Source organism: Pseudomyrmex gracilis, unplaced genomic scaffold (genome assembly GCF_002006095.1).
Source record: "Pseudomyrmex gracilis isolate BER0280 unplaced genomic scaffold, ASM200609v1 scaffold_290, whole genome shotgun sequence".
NCBI lineage: Eukaryota > Metazoa > Arthropoda > Insecta > Hymenoptera > Formicidae > Pseudomyrmex > Pseudomyrmex gracilis.
In genome coordinates, this window is record NW_018020874.1 from 24,811 (window position 1) to 45,665 (window position 20,855).

Genomic DNA, 20,855 nt, shown 5'->3' on the forward strand with positions numbered 1-20,855 from the left:
CTCCGCCTCTCGTTACTAAGACATTACATGAGAGAAGTCATTTTTCTTTTCATCTGATAATCGTGCACGCCTATAGAGTCCGATCATCGCTCCCCGCGCCTTCATTGGTTCACATTTATTAATTTATATCTCAATAAATATTGCGAATTTTGCAAAATCGTATATAACTTTTCTGTTCAGAATGACCCGATCTACCTACACACGTCGGCTTTATAGTTCGTTGTCAGACACCCTGTATACACACATATGTGTACATGTATGTACATGTAATTTATATTTGCACATTCCATCATATTTATTATCTACAAGTATCCATTTGTGGCTCTCGATAACACGTATGAATCACGAAAAAGTTATCGCATATGTACTTCCTGAAATACATATTTTTGATCATATTTGTGATCTGATATTTATTTTCTTTTTAACAAAAAGTGAACTTTAGCCGGACTCGCTTTTGGCAAGTCATTAGTCTCACGGTTCGTTGGATTTTTATCCGAATAATATTATGAATCCTCTCTTGTAGCGTGCGTGTTCTTAACGCGGCGAAACAAAAAATTTATGACAGTAACAGTTAGTGACGCAATACCAACCGGTTATTAGCAGGACGACGTAGCAACCAATAAGAATGTTGCTTCCGTGGAGGCTCGTTCGGCTCGGACTTCGTACAACATGCTTACGTCGTACGAAACGCTGACCAAGCTGTTTTCAAGGAGAACCAATAGGAAAGTTGCACGCCACTCTGCCCACTAAGCTGATAAAATTAGCTGTTTATCTTACGTTGATCGAACATTACGTTAATGCAGATAATAAAATCTACATTATGCATGTATGTATACAGTTCGTAGTGCTCTTTCACTGCGAAAACAAATTTATCTGCTTATTCAATCTTGTCGTTCAAAGAAACGAAAGAACGTACTGTTAATTACATAAATAGCTTATTTTGATGCACCATTATCATGTTGCTATGTACGTGCCGTCCAATATCTTAAGCAATAAATATTGATTTATTTATTCTAGCTCGTGGAATAAAGGTAATTTAATTGAGATTATACTAATATATGTAACATAGGATGATCACATAAAGTTTTTTTACAAAAAACTATTAAATATTTACTCGAACATTTTGCTTACTTTATTTTGATCTTTATCAACAAAAAATCTGTATAAGATGAATAAATTTTGTAAAATTGCACTACAGTAATTTGATTGAGCAGTAAAACTACAGTAATTTTGAGGGCACGAGACCAATTCTTTTTAGAATTTGAAATTATTTTCTCTCTCTTTCAATTAGTGATCAACTGGCAAAAGATGAAGAAAGTTGTATATTTGTACAATTTGTAAACTTATATGCGGTGTATTCGATATCCTCTGATGTTTGCTAGGAAGCAGCGAAGTAACACTTTATAAGTACGCTGTGGTTATCTTACTAATTTTTAATATAATTTATTGTTGTTCTTACACTAATAAAGATCCAAACGAAAGAATCGGAACGTTTGTAATTTTTTTATGTTCAATAAATCACACATTTTGTATGTTTACTCACATCTGTCCAAATACCTTGTTTTGAAAGATATATGTTTCTCTTTCTCTTAGATTCTTGGAGTGAGGATAGACGCAAATTCTACGAGTTGCGCAGTCACTCAAGATCGAAAATCATGTAGAGGAACTTATTGACCTACCATAAAGGAGAAGTCAAAACTTTGTTTGAAATTACTAGAAATTCTACTGTATACTTTTGTAAACTTATATACTTGGATTAAATCAAAATTTAACAAAACAGTAATTCTTACATTAATAATTCTGAACTCGATGTGATTTTACATGTGTATATATGGTGATATTTTAATATTTTATTTTGTTTATACAATATATAACAATCAATATATCAGTCAAATATTTATATTTCACAATATTAGCAAAAGAATTTAAATATGAGAGAGAAATACTTTTATTGAATAATTATCTAATAGACCTGATTTTCAAGGTTATACGCAATAAAATAGAAAACAAAATCTTAATTATAAAACATTTAAATTTAAGTAAAAATATTTCTCTCAGTAACAATGAACAAGACCACAATTGTTTGTTAATATATATCACACTTACATAAGCTTTCTCCGATAATTAAGTCTATGTAAACTTAATAAATATTATTAAGGTACAAAAAGATTAAGTAGAATTTGATCTAACAATAAGCAAAAATGTCACGTACAAAGTTAGAGACTTGATTTGTTCTATATATATCGCGATGCGATTTACTGTAGATCATGTTTAGTTGTTTGTCAGTACTTTTTCACTTTTGACTGTGAGAAGGTGTAACGAAGAACTGTTGTTTCTTATGTCACAGTTTTGAATTTGTAAGTTATTTTAATTCAGTTTAAAAAAAAGAAGTTTTAAATTTCACATTTCACAAATAATCAGTAAGTTGATTACTTCTTCTTTGTACAGTTTTTTTTTTTTTTTTATCAAAAAACAAAATTTTAAAAGCTGAGTTTAAAAGTTTCATGTTATACTCTCTTCATGTAAGTTAATTAATAGGTGTTTTAAACTTGTAATTTTAAATTAAAACTTATCTTCGCGTGAAAAACTGTAGAAAAATATAATATGCAAATTATGTAGACAAATCTTGCTTCGTTTTATTTTGTTACTGTTTTTTGTCTAAAAGACGATAGATTGTGGATCAAAGCTTCTCCTTTATACGAAAAGTTTGAAAAAACTGCGTTAGTTCACGTCTTTTAGTTCACCGTCTTTTATCGGTGTCTTTTGCGGTTCTGCGTTGTTGTTCGCAATCTTGTATTGCGCAAATTAATATATAATAAAATTAACACAGCGGCGTGTTTCCAATACGAGACGTTCGCACGCCAAAATGCAAATCATACTTTGACGACGCTGATTTTTGCGCAAAGAATATTCAACTGACAACGACTGCGACACGCAAACAAAAACACTTAAAAAGTTATTAAAACTCGGGTGAAAGATCAAAGTCCACGAACACAAAGACGTGCGGTGTTACACTTGACCTGATCGCGTGAATCACAGTTAAAGTATTGTATGTTATTACAAAATGTCGCTTTTGTCACGTTAGCGGCAAAAGATCGACTTAAGTTGAAGATTTTTGATCGAACTATATTCCACCAAGCTTGCATAAGCAGCCGACCTTGAATTAGGAAGAACAAAACATTAATAACGGATGGGAATAACATGTGAAAGGTTTTACATAAGAATAAAACACACATTTGTGTGTACAATCTATTCTCTTTGCTGCGCGGTGCATATATATTCTTTATATACATATATATATATATATATATATATATATATTCTTTATATATATATTTATATATATATTCTTTACATGTATGTATATATATAAAGAACACGGTAATACTAAAACAAAAATATATAAGTAGCATAATCGCACGTCCGACCTTTGCAGTCACACGCCACGTTGCAGTATATTGCGGAAATCGCAATCTTATAGTCAGCTCACATTGGAAAACGAAATATCGCATCGCTAATCTCTGGCACTGATCGCATTCAACATGTTTTGTAGGTACTAATTAAATTATAACCTACATATATATACATATATATATATATGTATGTATTTAGTAAAAATAAGTATAGGTTTGTGTTCAGGAAGAAATTTTTTTGCAGAAAACCTTCTAGACCGACATACCTAGACGGATCTTATATTCCAGATCGTCTTAAGTTTATCTTCAAATATTAATGTAGAAAATGGTTTCAATATGAATGTAACAGTTTACGCGCTAATGTAAAATTGAGCTAAGTTTCTTGATCACACAAACTTATAACTTTATTTTTATCAAAAATTTATCATGAAAAATATAATTCAACATTTATTAAGCAGGAGTAGTATTAAGTGGAAGTAATTTTATTCGACGATCAACAATATATACACTTTTTTATTACTTTTTGGAGGAAATTCATCTGAAAAAATTTCAATGTCATTACCAAAAATTTGAATTATAGGTTTCTCTTTCCCAGTAATATGTACAGTGAATCACAAAAATATTCGGACACTAAGATATGTTTAACTTTGATGGTCTGTATCTTTGCTAATTATCAAAGGAATGAAACTTATTTCTTTTAATAGAGTATTTATTCTACTTTATAAAGATATACAACTTATTTAACTAACTTAATGTAATAAAATAATGTTATAAATTAAGTGAAATCACAGTCAAGTTTTGAGTTACAAAAATATTCGGACATTATACATAATTAATACTTTAGAAACTAAACTTTGCTTTTTAATACTTAGTAGCATAATACGTAGTAGTAACCTTTATGTTTTATCACATGTTTCAAACGTTTTGGTATACTAAATATAATTTTTTTAAGATATTCTGTATTTGTTTTCTCCCACTCTCTCTCTCTTGTCTAGTAATCTCATTTTCAATTCTTCCTTACTCTTTATAGGTGTTGTTCTTATTCTTTTGTTTAAATCGTTCCATAAATTCTCTATAGGGTTAAGATCTGGGGACTGAGGAGACGGATGTAAGACTTTTGGACAATTATACAGTAGGTACTCTTGTATAATCCGAGCTGTATGTTTCGAATCATTATCTTGGTAAAATTTGAAGCTTCTTTCAATACCCATACTGACTGCACTCGGTATTAAAGTTTCTTGTAAAATATGTAAATATTTATTCTTATACATAGTATCCTCAATAAAAACAAGTTTTCCTACTCCTCTACTCGATATGCAACCCCAGACCATAACGTTTCCTCCACCATGCTTGACAGTAGCTCGCAAATTGTTTGGATTTAGAGCTGTATTCAGCTTACGCCACATGTCGTCTATCTGATCCAGATATGTTGAATTTCGACTCATCAACGAAAATAACATCGCTCCACCATGACTCTTCTCTGGAAATCATATTTTTTGCAAAAGTTAAACGTTTTTTTTCTATTTGTTTCGCTGATGTACGGTTTCTTAATAGCCACTCTTCCATTGTAACCATCTTCTTTAAGCAATCGCCGAACTGTTTGTGTGCTTTACATTTTTCCCACTTTCTTCTCGTAGTTCTGCTGCTAATGTGGAAGCACTCAATCGTGGATTTTCTTTCACTTTCCTAATAATCTTTCGCTTTTCTCTTTTATTTATTATTTTTGGTCGTCCACTTTGTGGAAGTGATTGAATCCTGTTCTCGTTTTTGTATCTGTTAACTATATTTGCCACAGTGCTTTTTTTTTTAAATTAAGCATTGCAGCGATTTGGCGATACGATTTTCTCTTTTTCCGATGAAAAATTTCTAGTTGGCGGAGATTAAATGAGACGTTTTTACTTTTCCGAAACATCTTCACGATAAATGACAGTATAAAGACTGAACTGTACAGTAACACTGACTGTTTGGTACTAAACTTGACGCGACATATTTGTAAACAAAGGCTACGTTTCGAGTCAAACATTTCTAGAACAATAATCCATCATTATTTGTAAATACATTGAGAAAAGAAGTATCTGTCCGAATATTTTTGTAACTCGAAAAAAGGCTGTGATCTCATTTAATTTATACTATTATTTTATTATACGTCAAGTTAGTTAAATAAATTATACATCTTTATAAAATAGAATACATACTCTATCGAAAGAAACAAAAATTTCATTTAATTTCTTCCATAATTAACAAAGATACAGACCGTCAAAGGTAAACATACTTTAGTGTCCGAATATTTTTGTGATTCACTTTACGTACACTCTCTGATCATAGGCCGATATTTTTTTAACCATTTAGGATTACATATACATGTACATATATTTATATTTATATAAATATATGTACATTAATATATGTATATAATATATGTATATGTATATGTATATGTACATTAATATATGTATACATACAATATATGTACATATTTATATGTATAAAGACTGATATATACTCAGCTCAAAAAATGTTTTATTTTTCTAAAACTATAATTAAAAAAAGAAAATTAATATGTTCAAACTTGAGAAAACGTTATTCTTTCTAAAACTAACTAAACTTTGAATATAATTGTTTGTCTTTGAATACACATTTTTGACTTTACTTAGACACACCTCCGAGTGAACAAGCGTAAAAAAGTTGATTCATCATCATAAAACTTATCGATGTGTCGCGCCACTAATCGCGCATTCGTGCGCGTCATGCCACACACGTAACGCTATTCGCCAAAGTATTGTACGAAGGTCAACATCACTATTCGCCCACTCTCGCTGTTCGCTCGCTCGTTTCTCGGTCTCGCTCCACGTCACGTGTGGAGGCTCGTCCAGAGGCTCGACCAATCACGTTGTAGAAATGCGAAACGGCGCCTATACGTATAGACGACCTCGCGTTCGTCATCATTATACTTATTATACCGTTTCCTTTACCGGTTAGTCGAAGAGATGGGGGAAAGGGGGGATTGGTTAGGATGTTTTCCCGAAAGGAGGAGGGATGTTACGCTCAGATTCTGGCACCCGTTGCGGAATCTCGACTTCGTGATAAAAGTGAAACTTCACGAGAACGGGTAGGTAACGCGGCGTCACCGTCATCGTGTTACGTGGACGCGCGTCGTACGATCCATACGTTTTTTCTTCATATAATTGCCTCAGCATTTGCGGAATTCAGAACGACGAAGAATTTCGCGATTTCGGATAATATTGCGCGATAAAGAAGATGGCGTTTAATTTTCAGATGTTAAAATTGTGTTTCTATGATACGATTATCTCTCTAAGATATAACGTATCTTGCGTATCGTTTTTCGCACATCTGTTAAAACGCGCAAATTAAGAGAATAGATTGCTTAGCATATTCTTATACTTTGCTAACTATTGCTTTGCTTTGATTATTTCCGAAATAGCGAAATGATTTTTATAGCGTGATTGGCCACAGAAGCTATTCTAAAATTTGCGCAAGCAATTACAAGCCGAAGAAGCGATTTTACATTCAGAACTGGAATGAAAAACAAAATCGAAATAGAAGTTTCTAGCTTGTTGACCCCGTCGCTTTTTGTCAAGAAACGTCAATCGCAATTTGTCGCTCAAATCATTAGATATTTTTATTGTCTAATAAACAACAAAGTAAACAATAAGATATTATATTGTCACGCTATCTGATAATAAAGATTTAATGTTTGTTTTATGTACTTGCGGTTACCAGTGCCGCAGACACAAGTTTACAGTTCATAAGATTTGTGAATTTAATCACTTTCAAACAGTTTTGTAATTTATAGCGATAACAGTTGTTTCAATAAGTCAATCTTGCTCGTAAATTTTTTAAGTAATGTTACGGGAGAAAACAGAACTGTCTTCATTTTGCAATAAAAAAAAAGTTAACAAAAGACATATCTTCTTAAGTGAAGAACGCAATTGTTACATCGATATTTTACATTTGATACGATACTTTTACACGTAATGATTTGACAGAATTTCAATTTAATTGTATAAAGCACATGTAGCGCGTGCATATCATCAACGTCTTAAATGTTTCGGAACAATTATGCGAGCGGCATAGCAAATATCTAATGTAATACATACATAATGTGTGTGTGTGTGTTTCCAAATATTTTCCTGAAACCTGAAAACACTAGCGCCACTATAATCATAAAACTGATTATACTAAAAGAATTTTTATCTAATTGTTTATATTTCATTAATTTTTTGTCTTTTAATACTAATATTTATTAAAAAGCGATTAAAATCGTTAAAAGATATTGATGAATATTGAAAAATGTCGATTTTCATAGAACCTTATATTCAATCTAAATTTAATCTGAGAGACGCTGTGTGCGTCAGCGCACACACGTCGGTCATAATTATAATACTGTTTACATTTTTCACGTCTACACAAGATAAGGACGTCTCCGACGCGTATAATATTTAACAACACAGTACCCATTAAACACGTATTTTGGACATCGAAATCGCGAATCCGTGCAACGATTTGCAATTCATATCTCAATATCTTTCTGTAAAAAATTCTTTGATTTGTATCGTCACATATTGGAGATAAATTTACATGTATTTTGCAATTAACAAGTTCAAAATTATTGTCTCGTTTGCATTCTGTTTTTTATTTGTTGATCATTAATATATAAGATACAAAAAATGTGTACAATTTAAAATTCAATTATTATTATTATCCAACAGTAGCAATTATACGTAATAGCGATAAACTGCATAAATCACAAAAAAGAAAGAAATAAAAAAAAAAGTAATTTCTTTACAAAGTTTTTTTCTGACAATACATATAACAATTTCAACGAAAGAATCTATTACACGGCCATCATGATAGCATTGCCTTAGTATATACGGTAACTTAAGTTTAAGACTTGATTGTTCTTCAAAAAAAGATCTGAATATAAAAGAAAGTTGTATTCAACATCCCGACAAAACATAATCCCAGAATAATCGATAGATAGAAAATGAGAAAACGGCCTCATGCGAGGATTATTTTCCCATTCGTTGAATGGACCATTCCTGTTGACATAGTGGACAGCGGTTGTTCTGCTTCACCCAAAGCGACATGCAACAATAGTGGAACGAATGATTGCACTCGCCCCAAACAACTACGCAGTCTTGCCGACCGTAGACTTCCTTTTTGCTCTCCGCTTGGCATCTTAGGCAGGCATCTGAAAAAATGATAGAACAGTGTTCAAAATATCCCAGACACAGGTGTGATAAATAAAGAGAAGTAATTAGTTACAAAAAATAGTTTTTCATGTAACAAGTGAATTAAAGATTAATTTTATCTCTTTCTTTTTCTTGTAATCAATATCTAATAAGGGCAAAATTTACTTAATCACACCGCAGTAATTGAATTGTGAGAAATCAATATTAAAAATCAATATTAAACAACGGGTTCTATTGAACTCTCGAAGTTGATTCTTGAACAAATGACATTTGAAAGTATTAAAATATTATATGAAAATTATAATTAATAAAGATACAGCTTTTAAGTATATTAATACTTAAAAGTGATTAAAAGTTGATCAGATTGCGATATAGAGTATCTTCTTTTTTATAAAAACCGATAAAGTTATTGTCTTTGGTCCGTATTTACAGTCGTGATTCAATTTGAAAATCAGTTTTGTGCCATTGGTTTAAAACAATCGCAGAATAATGTTTCGTCACTCCCTACGTATAATCACATAAGTGTCACATATGGGATTTTCAGTTTATTGCATAGTGACACTTAGAAAGTCATGTTCTTTATGGTCACCAAATATTAAAAAAAAATATTCATAAGTAAGGTACAAATTTGAAACCGAAAGATCCTTAGCTATAGGGAAACATATGAAGCTTTATACTTTTAAACTGCTCTCCTCTAAAATTTGCGTTTTGGAGTTACGGGATTATACGTAGGGAGTGACGGTTTTTAAATTAGGCTTAAATCAATTCTCAAGTTGAATACGGATCTTATTGCAAAAAAAACATTACTTTTAAATTTATCTATTACAAAATAAATTATTAAATATAATTTTTACAAATATAAAAGACAATAATTTATAGTTAATAAGAGCGACAGAAGGACGTTTCTCGGAGAAAAGATAAGACCTACATATGATTGAAAGAACCTACACAAACTCTTTACGTTTTTACACAGAGATAAGATTCATACAATACAGTTTTAAAAGAGCAGATATCGCGATTGGCTTACGATCGCCAAATGTGATAAATATGCTTTGTACGCCGAAAGTATCGCGTGCGATAACATTAAATCTATTTAACCTATTTATCACTTTTACGTCACGTTCAAATTCACTGTGTCATCATATTTGATGTAGTCTAAAAAAAGAAGTTTTGCATTACACATTTATGAAAGTAAGTCGACATTTTTAAAGAAACGCAGATAAAAACTCTAAATGAATGACACATATAAACATGTGACGTCGTTATTAGCAGAAAATCTTGAGTATTATACGTCTCATGTGAACTTTCTGTGTTTTTCTCAAGATTATATTTTTTCGCTACTGCAGTAGCTGAAAACTCGCGCGTCGCGCGCACGAAAGATGATAAAGAAATAAAAAGATGTGTGTATATACATATATATACACGTATATAACGTAAAAAATATATATGTAACGTTAAAGAAATGTACTCTTGCACTAATTTGCGCGTGCTGGATAATTACGTGCTGATCCTCGTGATTTGGCGCTATTAACGTTTACGTGTGATTTTCGCCTGGTGTCACGTTCATCCCTTATCAAAAACGCTTCCGCGAAACGTAAACGTGCTCACTCGGCAAAAACGCAGAGTAATCGCGCATTTTGCGATGAGCGGAAGAATACCGGAGAACACACAAGGAGAACACAGACTTCCCCTCGAAGTTTCTAGAAAATTAAAACCACACGTTCGACACAGATATAAACGCGCAAGATCATTCGTATCCTTCGTAGCACCTTATCGTAAAGTAGAGCATAACGATTGAAAAACAATTTATGCTAAATATTCTGCGATAGTTGTATATTTAGTATAGACATTTTAACAAAGTAACACGTATAGGAATAAAAATCGTGACAAAACACAAAATGTGTAAAACGCTAGTAATTCACATGAAGTATAAATAGCGTCAAATATTGCATTTTTACCATCTTTCTTACGATAAGTAAAAACAAAAAAAAAAAAAAAACAAAAAAATAAGAAACTTGGCGCGCTCTCTTTTGTTCTTTTTGGTAAAAATATAAAATTATAGTTTTTCCAAAATAATGTTTCTTATTTGTATATATATATATCTGATTTTAATGCTTCCTTCGAAATGTATTTGAACGCGACAACTAGCAACCCCGAGGAATTTCACCGTACCTGCCGTCGAAGCGATACATATCATGTGTCGCTTGACGTTACGTTATACTGGCGTGAGTGTATAGTGTCCAGTAGAATTCCATGAGCTTATCTAACAGGTTCAACCGCATAATTATCACGCATGATTACTGACGAACCGATATGTCGCTTATACCCAGCAAAACGCCCATTGGCGTAAAAATCGCTTCAGTTAGTTCTCGCCGATGATACGATCAAAACACAATAAAAAGCTATATCATTTATAATGTAAATTAAGTCTCTCTTTTTTCATTTGTTTCATTATAAATATAAGCTGCGTTTCGATATTCATTGCCGGTACTAAAAATCTTCACGTCACATGTGCTATAGACTTCCAGTACTGGCAGTGAATATCAAAACGCAGCCATAGATAGTGCTTTATTGTGTATATATACATATATACATACTCTTTTCAACTCTTAATAAGTATTTATACAAAAGTAACGAAAAAATTGCAAGCGCGATCAAATTAAGAGTATAAAAAAATAAGTTATAAGCTGCATAATGTTAATTTTGCAAAGACTTGTAGCTTTACATAGCATATTTACAAGCCGAGACTGTAGCACATTTGCGACTCAATCAAGGCCTCGATTGACGAGAAAGAAATTTCCGTTGTTATCTTGCCGTCTGCTGGCGCATCGTCGATTAATTCTCGACGATTGTTCCGGAGGGATGTCAAAGAAGAAAAAGAGAGAGAGAGAGAGAGAGGGGGGGGGGAAGGAGAGAGAGCTGATGATTTCTCGTTGACCCCCTCCGGGGGATCGGGGCAACTATGTTGGACGTGCCCCCCCGAGCAAACCATTGGGCCAATTAGCCGCGACGACGAAGACGTCGCCGACGGGGACGATTCTTGCAATAAGTGCACATATGTAATTGTTCGACTTGGCCCCAGGACCGTCGCTAAAGAAGACTATTGCGGAATGTGTTAGAGCTAGATTGAAAGTTTTAGATGTTTTAGATAATACATTACATATCAAAGATGCTAAAAAAATCGACTTTATTCCGATAAGATTTTTTTTTTTTATCTCAGGACAATTTTGAAAACAACCATTATTTGTTATACTTCGATAATCAATAAACTTTTTCACATGTGTACAATGTTTTGGATACTTTGTTGTCAAAGTGTCTAATTTTAATTTTCAGAAAACATGCGTTTTTTTACGTAACGCGTATTATTCTACAGAGTTTTACTAAAAATAACAATAAATTCTGATTGTACAGTTTTGACTATTTTGTACAATCATCATGTTACTTGAACAATTACATTGTAGTCTTAACAGTCATCCTGTGCAATTCCGCATCTTATTCTCTCGGATAATTCATGAATCTTGTGGAATTTTCCACACTTATCGACATTAATAAATCTTACATTGTTGCCGGCGTAAGTAGAGTGTTGCGTCATGATGAATTTACTTCAATTGCATTAGTCTGACGTAACGCGCCCGTCAATATATTTTGATTAAATCAGGTTGCATGTGCGCAAAGCAGTTTCAATTCATCAATGATCGCTTTCTAGTTTACACAAATAATCGAACATTTTGTATATAAACAATTTCTGAAATGTGGGCATGTTTGTCAATAAATCTTTGCTGAAAAAAATCGAATTACAGTTGGTAAGAAAAACAAAATTTGCACACATATTCAAGATTAAAATATATTCAAATATTGTATTAAAATTTATTACGGTGTTACTCGAATGATAAACAATAGTGGTCAATTCATCATGATGATTAGCAATAAAGAAATGCTAAGTTGAGCATTACAATGATCGAAATTGTGTGCAATTATTTAATATTTTTGATACACATATCTTTATACATGTCTTGTGGTTTTTTAAATATTAAATACACACATACATAAATAAATGACATATATGATTCAATTTTTGGAGATGTTTCAGTATAACTGTCTGACGCATATCTTCTGATATGCACCAGACAATTTTGACAAATAACATCAATTTTTAATAATTCGGTGTTTGCGATCATATCTTCGCGAGATTGTTTGAACGATATTTTCACAAATAATGGTGATAAAAAAAAGTGCAATATAACTAATATATTGTACTACTATTAAAAAAGCAAATCATATATTAACGATAATAATAATATGATGACATAAAATCTACTTAAAAGTTTCTCAGTAGAGTCAATCTGTGTGTCAATTGCAGTGCGTGATATAATTTATATTTATATATTTTTGTCTCAAAAGTGAACTAAACATCATTGTGTGCAATTCCGTTCCGAATTAAGCACTTATTTTAAGCATTGCATAATTCTTTAATCTCTACCATGATATCGAAATCATGATGGTCGGATGTTAGTCTGATGTTTCAACATGTGGCGTGCAAAACGGCAAATAGTGTGCGCAACATGAGATGCGCTGTTTACATAGAAACTCAACTATCAAACTTGCGTTCTTCTACCGTTACGAGAAGAGCGTAAATAACATCAACGCGCACGCTGAGAGGATATCTTCAAGTTCATCAGGAAAATAGTTTCGCGTGCGAGCGCTAACTTTACGAGAATTCTGCATGCGCTGCGTGTATCGTCAACTATACAATGTACATGTCTCTCATTTTTCAGAAAGAGAGCTGCGGATAATCATACTTTCACGGTGATAACGGGTGTTCTGTTGTGGAGATTGGTATCGATTTTGCTGAGAAATGTAGATTCTAGATTGAAAATGAATAGCACGAGAGAACCGCCTTTCCGGAACAACTTATCGAACAGAGTGCCTGACGATAAGTTGCATTTGTTGCGTTTTCGCATATCCATACAGCGTTCGCAATTATGGAATGACGTTACTTATGGCAATCGGTATGGCAATCGCGCGTTATGCGCGCACTACGTCGTATCAATTAATCCAATCGTTCGGGAGAAGCAGCAGAGAGACGAGACTTCCGTTGAATTAATTATCGTGTACGCTAAGCAAGCTCACCGAGTCGCGGATTAACTTTAGCAATAAGATCGTGCGTTCTATCTAGCTATAAAGTGATCGATCAACAAGAGACACGAAAATTTGACCTTTTTAAACGGCTAAATTTCCGTTACAGCTATATATTCAACTTTCCATTATCACTATATGTGAATTTTTTTTTTATTATATTCGAAAAAGAAAACGGAAAAAAACTACGTGATATCGATTAAGAAAGAAAAACATACAAAGATATTACTACATGTATCACATGTAGTCAATTTAAAGTTTTAACAAAGGAATTCGCGGGAAACTTTATCTATAGTCAGTCTTTTCATGGTCATTGGCGTCACGGGTTTTTTTTACAAACAGAATTATCGTCTTTGTTTTACCTATTCGTCGCAGTATCGACTAAGTGCGAACCGAACGGGTGAATTGCTTCAATTCTCGTGGGAAATCTTTTGTTAAACTCTACAAAAGCGATTACGTAATGTGTACAAAATAAATATCTGGAAGGAAAGTGTTTCATTTCAAGATTTATTTCTAATTTTATTTCCACGAAATATCGAATTGATATACATAATTGTGATATCGCAATAAATTTGGTTTGAACTTTGTTTTTTACACAGAGATCCATTCTTTTTAAGTACAGTACAGTATTGATGACTTCAAAACCGACAAATTCTCGGCTAGTAATTTTCCTCAGCATCGAATAAATAACGTCAGTTAACTTCAAACAATCGAGATTCGCTCTCAAGATATAAAAACATGAGAAAGCGCCAAAAGTTAATCCTTTGTGGACTGACATGGGTCTTCTAGACCCACTCAAAAATTTTAAACCGATGTCTCTAGTTAGTTTGTTTTAAACGCTTACATATATCTTCGAAACTACTAGAGACTTTTTCAATTTGATTTTTTTATTGACGCAGAATTGTTCAAAGTTTTGATTAAAAAAAAAAAACTTGAAAAAATATTGATTTTTTGCGGAGATTGTCTATTTTAAAGTCGCGTGAGTTTCACAAACCTAGTCCAACTAGTAGGCTGTTTTAGAAATCAATTTACAAAGAGTTAAAAACAGACGCACTCGATTGCGAAACAATATTTAATTGCAGGCAACACGTGCAATCGTGTGCGCATGCAGCGCAACTTCGCGAATCTTCGTCGGGTAACCGCACGTCGTATTGTACAGGTCAAGTTCACGACTATACGTATGTGTACATATATCTATCGACTTTGATACAACAATACTGTTTCTACGTTGCGCGAACACTCATGCGAATGAAAGCCGCCAGTTGGCGTTAAGTCTTGCAATAAGTAGTAAATATTAAATAACTATGTGCAAACAAGATCCCACACCCTGCGTAGATGCGATATTATTATGCGTTTATTTGCAAACGATTATATACTGTGATGATTATAATTGCTCTTTCAACTACAGTAATTTCAGTTTATTCAATATTATATTAAGATTTGTTTAATAGAATTTTTATTCAAAAGTTTTTATTCAAAAGGAAAGCGATAAGAGTTCTTATTGCATTTAATTATTGATGATAAGAAACGATGGTAAAAAAAAGAAATCAATTTTACGTCAAACTGTCATTGTAAAAAAAAAAAGAAAACGGAGATTGTTAGCAAATTGATGTTACGTTAAAGATATATATATTTTATACAAACAGTTTCTTTACAAAACGAGCTGACATAATTACACATAAACTCCAATTCTGCCTGACAATAGACGGAGAACTTCGTCTCAGTATAATAAGAAAATTATCCCATTCTAATTATTCGTTACCAACTACGTTTCACGCTCAAAGTCGTTCCGCTTTATGTGACATCTTGAATAATCAAAAACTCATACTAATCATTATCGCAAGCCAGGTTCACTGGAGTGACACGACTGGCTATAGATGGAATAGAAAAAAAAAATAATTGGCGATTCAGCGAGTTAATATTCAACTGGCTCACGTTGCTCAGCATCGTATGTAGTCCGTGCATATTTAACCATATTTTGCGCTCTTCAATTACACTGTGCGTATGCAGATGAGATTCTAACAATCTGTACTTTATGTTGGGGTAAAATATGTGAATAGACCATGAAAATGATTACAAAATGTCCACGCACGCTTCACGCGTTTGCTTTTATATTACTTTTATGACATTTAAATTTAGAAATGAAAGATTTTCAAAATGATGATTTTTTGTGACTAAAATAGAATTACACGCGCGCGCGTGTGTGTGTAAATTTTACATATTTCTCATTTTACTGCAGCTCTCTTTTAACTCGCGTTTTCATCGCATGTTGAACGAAAAAATTTTCATTTTTGTATAATTTTTTGTATATTAGAATTAGACAACTGACATCCAGTCGTATTGAATGTTTTAGGAGTACACGGTGCAAGTATTATAGATTGTCGACATGTTTACGCTCATTTGTTTATCATTTTGAACGTTTACAAATAAATTGGAGAATATTTTGGTAAAACGCGCGCGCTGCACGAACAGCGCAGAAATTACTCATATTGATCTTACACACATAAATTTCACATTAATCAACTTATTAAGATTTCATCAATGATCTATAAATAATCATATTACGAGAGAAAAATGTTAACAGTTTTTTAATATTAACTTTAAAATGTTCTACGCATATTCCGGTTGCAGTGCGCTTATTGACCTTCGTCCTTGCAAGAGTAACGTAGGAAACGTACTGCGTTGGCAAAACTCGTCGTTTGAAGTTGTTAGAAAAGATTACTAACATCTTCACTTCAACTACTTCAAGTAGATGAAGAGGAGAATATTCCATTGTGACTACATGGCTAGAAAATTACTTGTAATGGAAAGCTTGTCTCTTGTTAATGAAGGAAGTTTTTGATACATCAAAAGTCATCGTATGTATTTTCTTTTTCAAAACACAGTAAGTACATAATAATTACATTATTATAAAATATATATTATTTCAGTCTTGAATGTGTATGTATGAATGTGGATGTATGAAAATATATATAATATGTATATATATGTATATATATGTATATCTAAATATATATATATATATATATATGTATATCTATACCTACACTTTTTCAATCATAAAACATTTACTACAAATACATTCGCTATAAACAGTATTACAAGAAACTAAAAATATTCGTTTTCGTCGTAACACGCGTTTTGATAATAACTTTTGGCAATGATTCCGAATCCTGAATTCGAACGTCAGCAAAAGCAAAAAACAGTTTACGTCCGAATTAATTTTGTAATTTACAAATGAAGACACGAGTTATTGAAATTGAAGAGACAAAAAGATTTTATACATGTCTTATAAGAAAAAACGCGTATATGTGAATATAATTCTAATACGTTTGATGCACCCCAAGATGATTTTATGTGATTCGATGCACTCAGAAAATCTACTGAAAATTTAAGATTTCTCGAACATATTACAAAGAAAACACTTTGACATAAACGCGGTTCAAAGTAGGAAATGTAAAACGATTGAATATGAATACCTTATCGGGATGCAACGTGCTTACTTTAAACATATACTTTGCATAGCACGCTTTGCGTAGTACGCAGCAGTGACGACCGCAAGATAAACCGTGCAAGTTTGCTTCTCGATATACAAACAACGACAAGTTTTTTCACCACTGATATCCTGATATCTTCTATTTTGTGTAGTCACTTTCAAGCATAAGTTTATTAGCTTTATTTGGATATTATTCCGACAAAATGGTAAGATTTTACGACAGATATTCTTTTACATGTTGACCAATTTACATGCTTTTTTATTGCACTTAGCTTTTCAAGAATATGCAAATGTTTTTAAATGGCAATTGTACAGCTGATTATTTTTGTATCAAATATTTTTTTAACATTTCTTTACATATATGCAATGTTTTTTGTAAACTTCGTCAGATGCGCGATTGTCTTCGTTTACCTGTTATTTCATCATTTATTAATTGTATGATGCAATTTTTTTTTATTGTGAAAGCCGGCTCAAATCGTTTTGTCGATAACAAGCATATTATTATTGTTTTATTATCATAGAAACGTTTTTGTTACATAACTGACACAATATGTTCGCTATGTTTCCGTTATGTATAATTATTTTACAAATTGAAACATATCTAATTCTTATATAATTTTAAATTATCATATACATATACATGACAGATATACTAAATAAATTAGTAATAAAAATACATTTGTATATAAAAATATTAATAAAATATAAATATCTAATAGAGTTTTCGAAAACAAGTATTTTTTTGTTCAATTTGTATTCAAAACGTGACTTTTCTCACAATGTAATTTATATATCTGTCTATAATATGGGTCAAAGAAATGATTAAGATATAACATATTTTTTGAATAGAATCATTCCAAGTTCAGTAAATAAATAACATTCATCTTCGACTGGTGCTTACAGGATTGCTTGTTTTTAACACGTTAATGTCACTAAAAACACTCGCATTATTGCTCATAATGATGTATCGACAAAGGTTTAATTAATAGTCTAAATATTTGTATAAAGAACTATTTACACTTATTGAAGAAAAAGAATTTGAAAAATCGTTTCCTTCTCTCTACCACACAAATTAAAAAAAAATAAAATTTTACGCTTTTGAAGTTCAAAGTTTATTTAGCAATGTAATATTTATTTGGGTTTGCAAGTGCAAACAAAATTCCGAGTATTTATATTTAATTTAAATCAATCAAATTATATGAATTTCTTTTATTTAATTTTTTTCTATGTCCATATAAATACATATCCGTTATTTTCTAATATATCACTTGTCATATAAATGTGACAATTATGTGTAATTAACACAATCTCTTATCTATCCAGCAATAAAAACGTGAGAAAGTTGCGAGCAACTAGTTGAACTTTACAAATGATTTACATAGAGACAACAGGTCGTATGAATAAAAAAAGCATAACCTTAACCTTCAAGTTTTAGGAACGAATTCTCAAAGTTTAATAAATAAAAATTTTGAGCAAACTGAGGATTTGCTCCTAAAACTTGCAGGATAAGGTTATGGTTTTTTTTATTCAAACGGCCTAACATGTACGTGACTTTTGGCAAAGACGCAATATCACTTTCTTTTTTCAAGCGGTCGGAGTTCACGCAGGTCGTAAACTTGTCTCAAATGTTACCAAAAAGCAAATATGTACATTATATAAACGGGAGATAAACGCGTGCAATATCGTCGGTAAAAATAGACCGATTAATTACATATGCACCGATAAATTACTCAATTATCGAAATTATAAAATATTAACTCCTGCAAAACGGAGTAGTCTTTTTTTTCAACATTCTCCTCTTTATGTTCATGCATTTTTATCAATCAAAATTGCGAACCACAAGCAAACATTTCTGTATATTTTTTTGTTAGAAAAAGAGGACACTTGACAATTAGCGCAATAATTCGTTGTAGAAAGTCTGCATTCTCTACAAAGAGATCGGTAATTTGTGGTACTGCTATAAAAAAGTATCAATTCCTGCTTCGGCGACACAAATAAAAAAAATGAGTACATAATTTATTCTTAGAAAAAATTATATATTTTTAGAAAGAGAGTTAACGTTTGTAGATAAATAGATAAAAAAAAATAATATAACAAAATTAATCCCTTATGGACTGACATAGGTCTTTCAAATCTACCTAAAAGTTTCAAACCAATGTTTCTAGTTGGAATTAGATTTTTTTTTACGTTTATATCTTCAAAACTACTAGAGATTTTTTCAATTTGTTTGTTTGTTTTTTTTTTATTTTTTTTATCGACGCAGAATCGTTCAAACTTTTGAGTTTTAAAAACATTTAAAAAATATGATTTTTCGCGGAGAAATGTTTAATTTTAAAATCACGTGGATCTTACAGATCCAGTCAGTCTAACTATTAGGTTGTTTTGAAAAACAAAGAGTTAATATAACTAAAATTTTACGCTTTTGAAGTTACGCTTTGAAGAGTTAATATAAATAAAATTCCAAGAGAGAGGAATATTGAAGTTGCAACGGGCTCAAAATATACATCGAAGCCAATCGCGTATTGTCTAAGCAATTGCAACATCATAACTCTATTGAAAACGTCATATATACAAGGATTTGCAGTTAGAGAAGCAGGAAGAAAGAACGGTATCCGAGTCTTCTACGGAAGAGATGTATACGCGGTACGTTGCAGACAAACGTGACAGAGACAGAACTGGCTACTACATATATGGTCGAAGGAGGTCGGACGTCTCGAACCTTCCACGAGCGGCCGAGACTGCGTCCTTTCTTGACGAACATCAATGTAAGACGACTGTTGCCTGTGTGTGAATGTGCGCTACATATCAAACAACCCTTTTTAATCACGGCCGAATTATGTAAACTACATAATTTATATCTTAGGACATCACACATGAACAATTTCGCGTCATCTTTAATATAATCAAATCTATAATAAAAAAGATAATGAAATTTAACACAATAAAAACTATATTACAAAGATATATATATAAAACGCGCACCAATTATTTGGAATTAAAACATATTTTATATATATATATATTTATATAATATATATTTTATATATTACGTGTTTAATACAAACACATATGTCCTCACAAAAGCGATAAAAAGCATTTTTAGAAAATCTGTCTCGTTGAGATATTGTATCGGTGCAAAATATATAGATAGCGTCACATCAGGGACATCGCGAAAAATTTATAGTTAAAAAAAAGATCATCTTCGTAATATTTGTATTCATAATTTTGCGTAGACAGAAGAGAGATTTCCATAGAATCTACTTATTATGTTATATATTATTTATTTATTTATAATTTTTTAGTTTTTCACTTTTATCTTATTCTTGATAAAAAAAAGTAAACAATTATAAAATAACAAAAGCTGAATAATACTAATTAAATTAATAAAAATAAATATAGTACAAACCATAATATGAGTCTGAAGAAATTAAGTACATATTTATTAAAATCTTTTAATATATTATATTAAATAATATATGAAAAAAAGAGAGAGAGAGAGAGAGAGGATTCTTTGAACTAGATTAGAACAAGAACATTATCCGAATTAAATGCGTTAATTTGTAATGGTAATCAAACAAAAAAATAATTAAAGACCAG

General features: G+C 31.6%; 1 protein-coding gene across 1 annotated transcript in view; it reads right to left on the reverse strand.

Moving 5' to 3' along the window:
* Positions 1–7,732: 7,732 nt before the first annotated feature.
* Positions 7,733–20,855, reverse strand: part of LOC109859793 (RING-box protein 2) — a 42,427-nt gene continuing 29,304 nt past the window's right edge. The window contains exon 2 of the mRNA XM_020438355.1: positions 7,733–8,625. Coding sequence (XP_020293944.1) covers positions 8,444–8,625 — 182 coding nt within the window. The 3' untranslated portion in view covers positions 7,733–8,443. The remainder of the gene's footprint in view (positions 8,626–20,855) is intronic.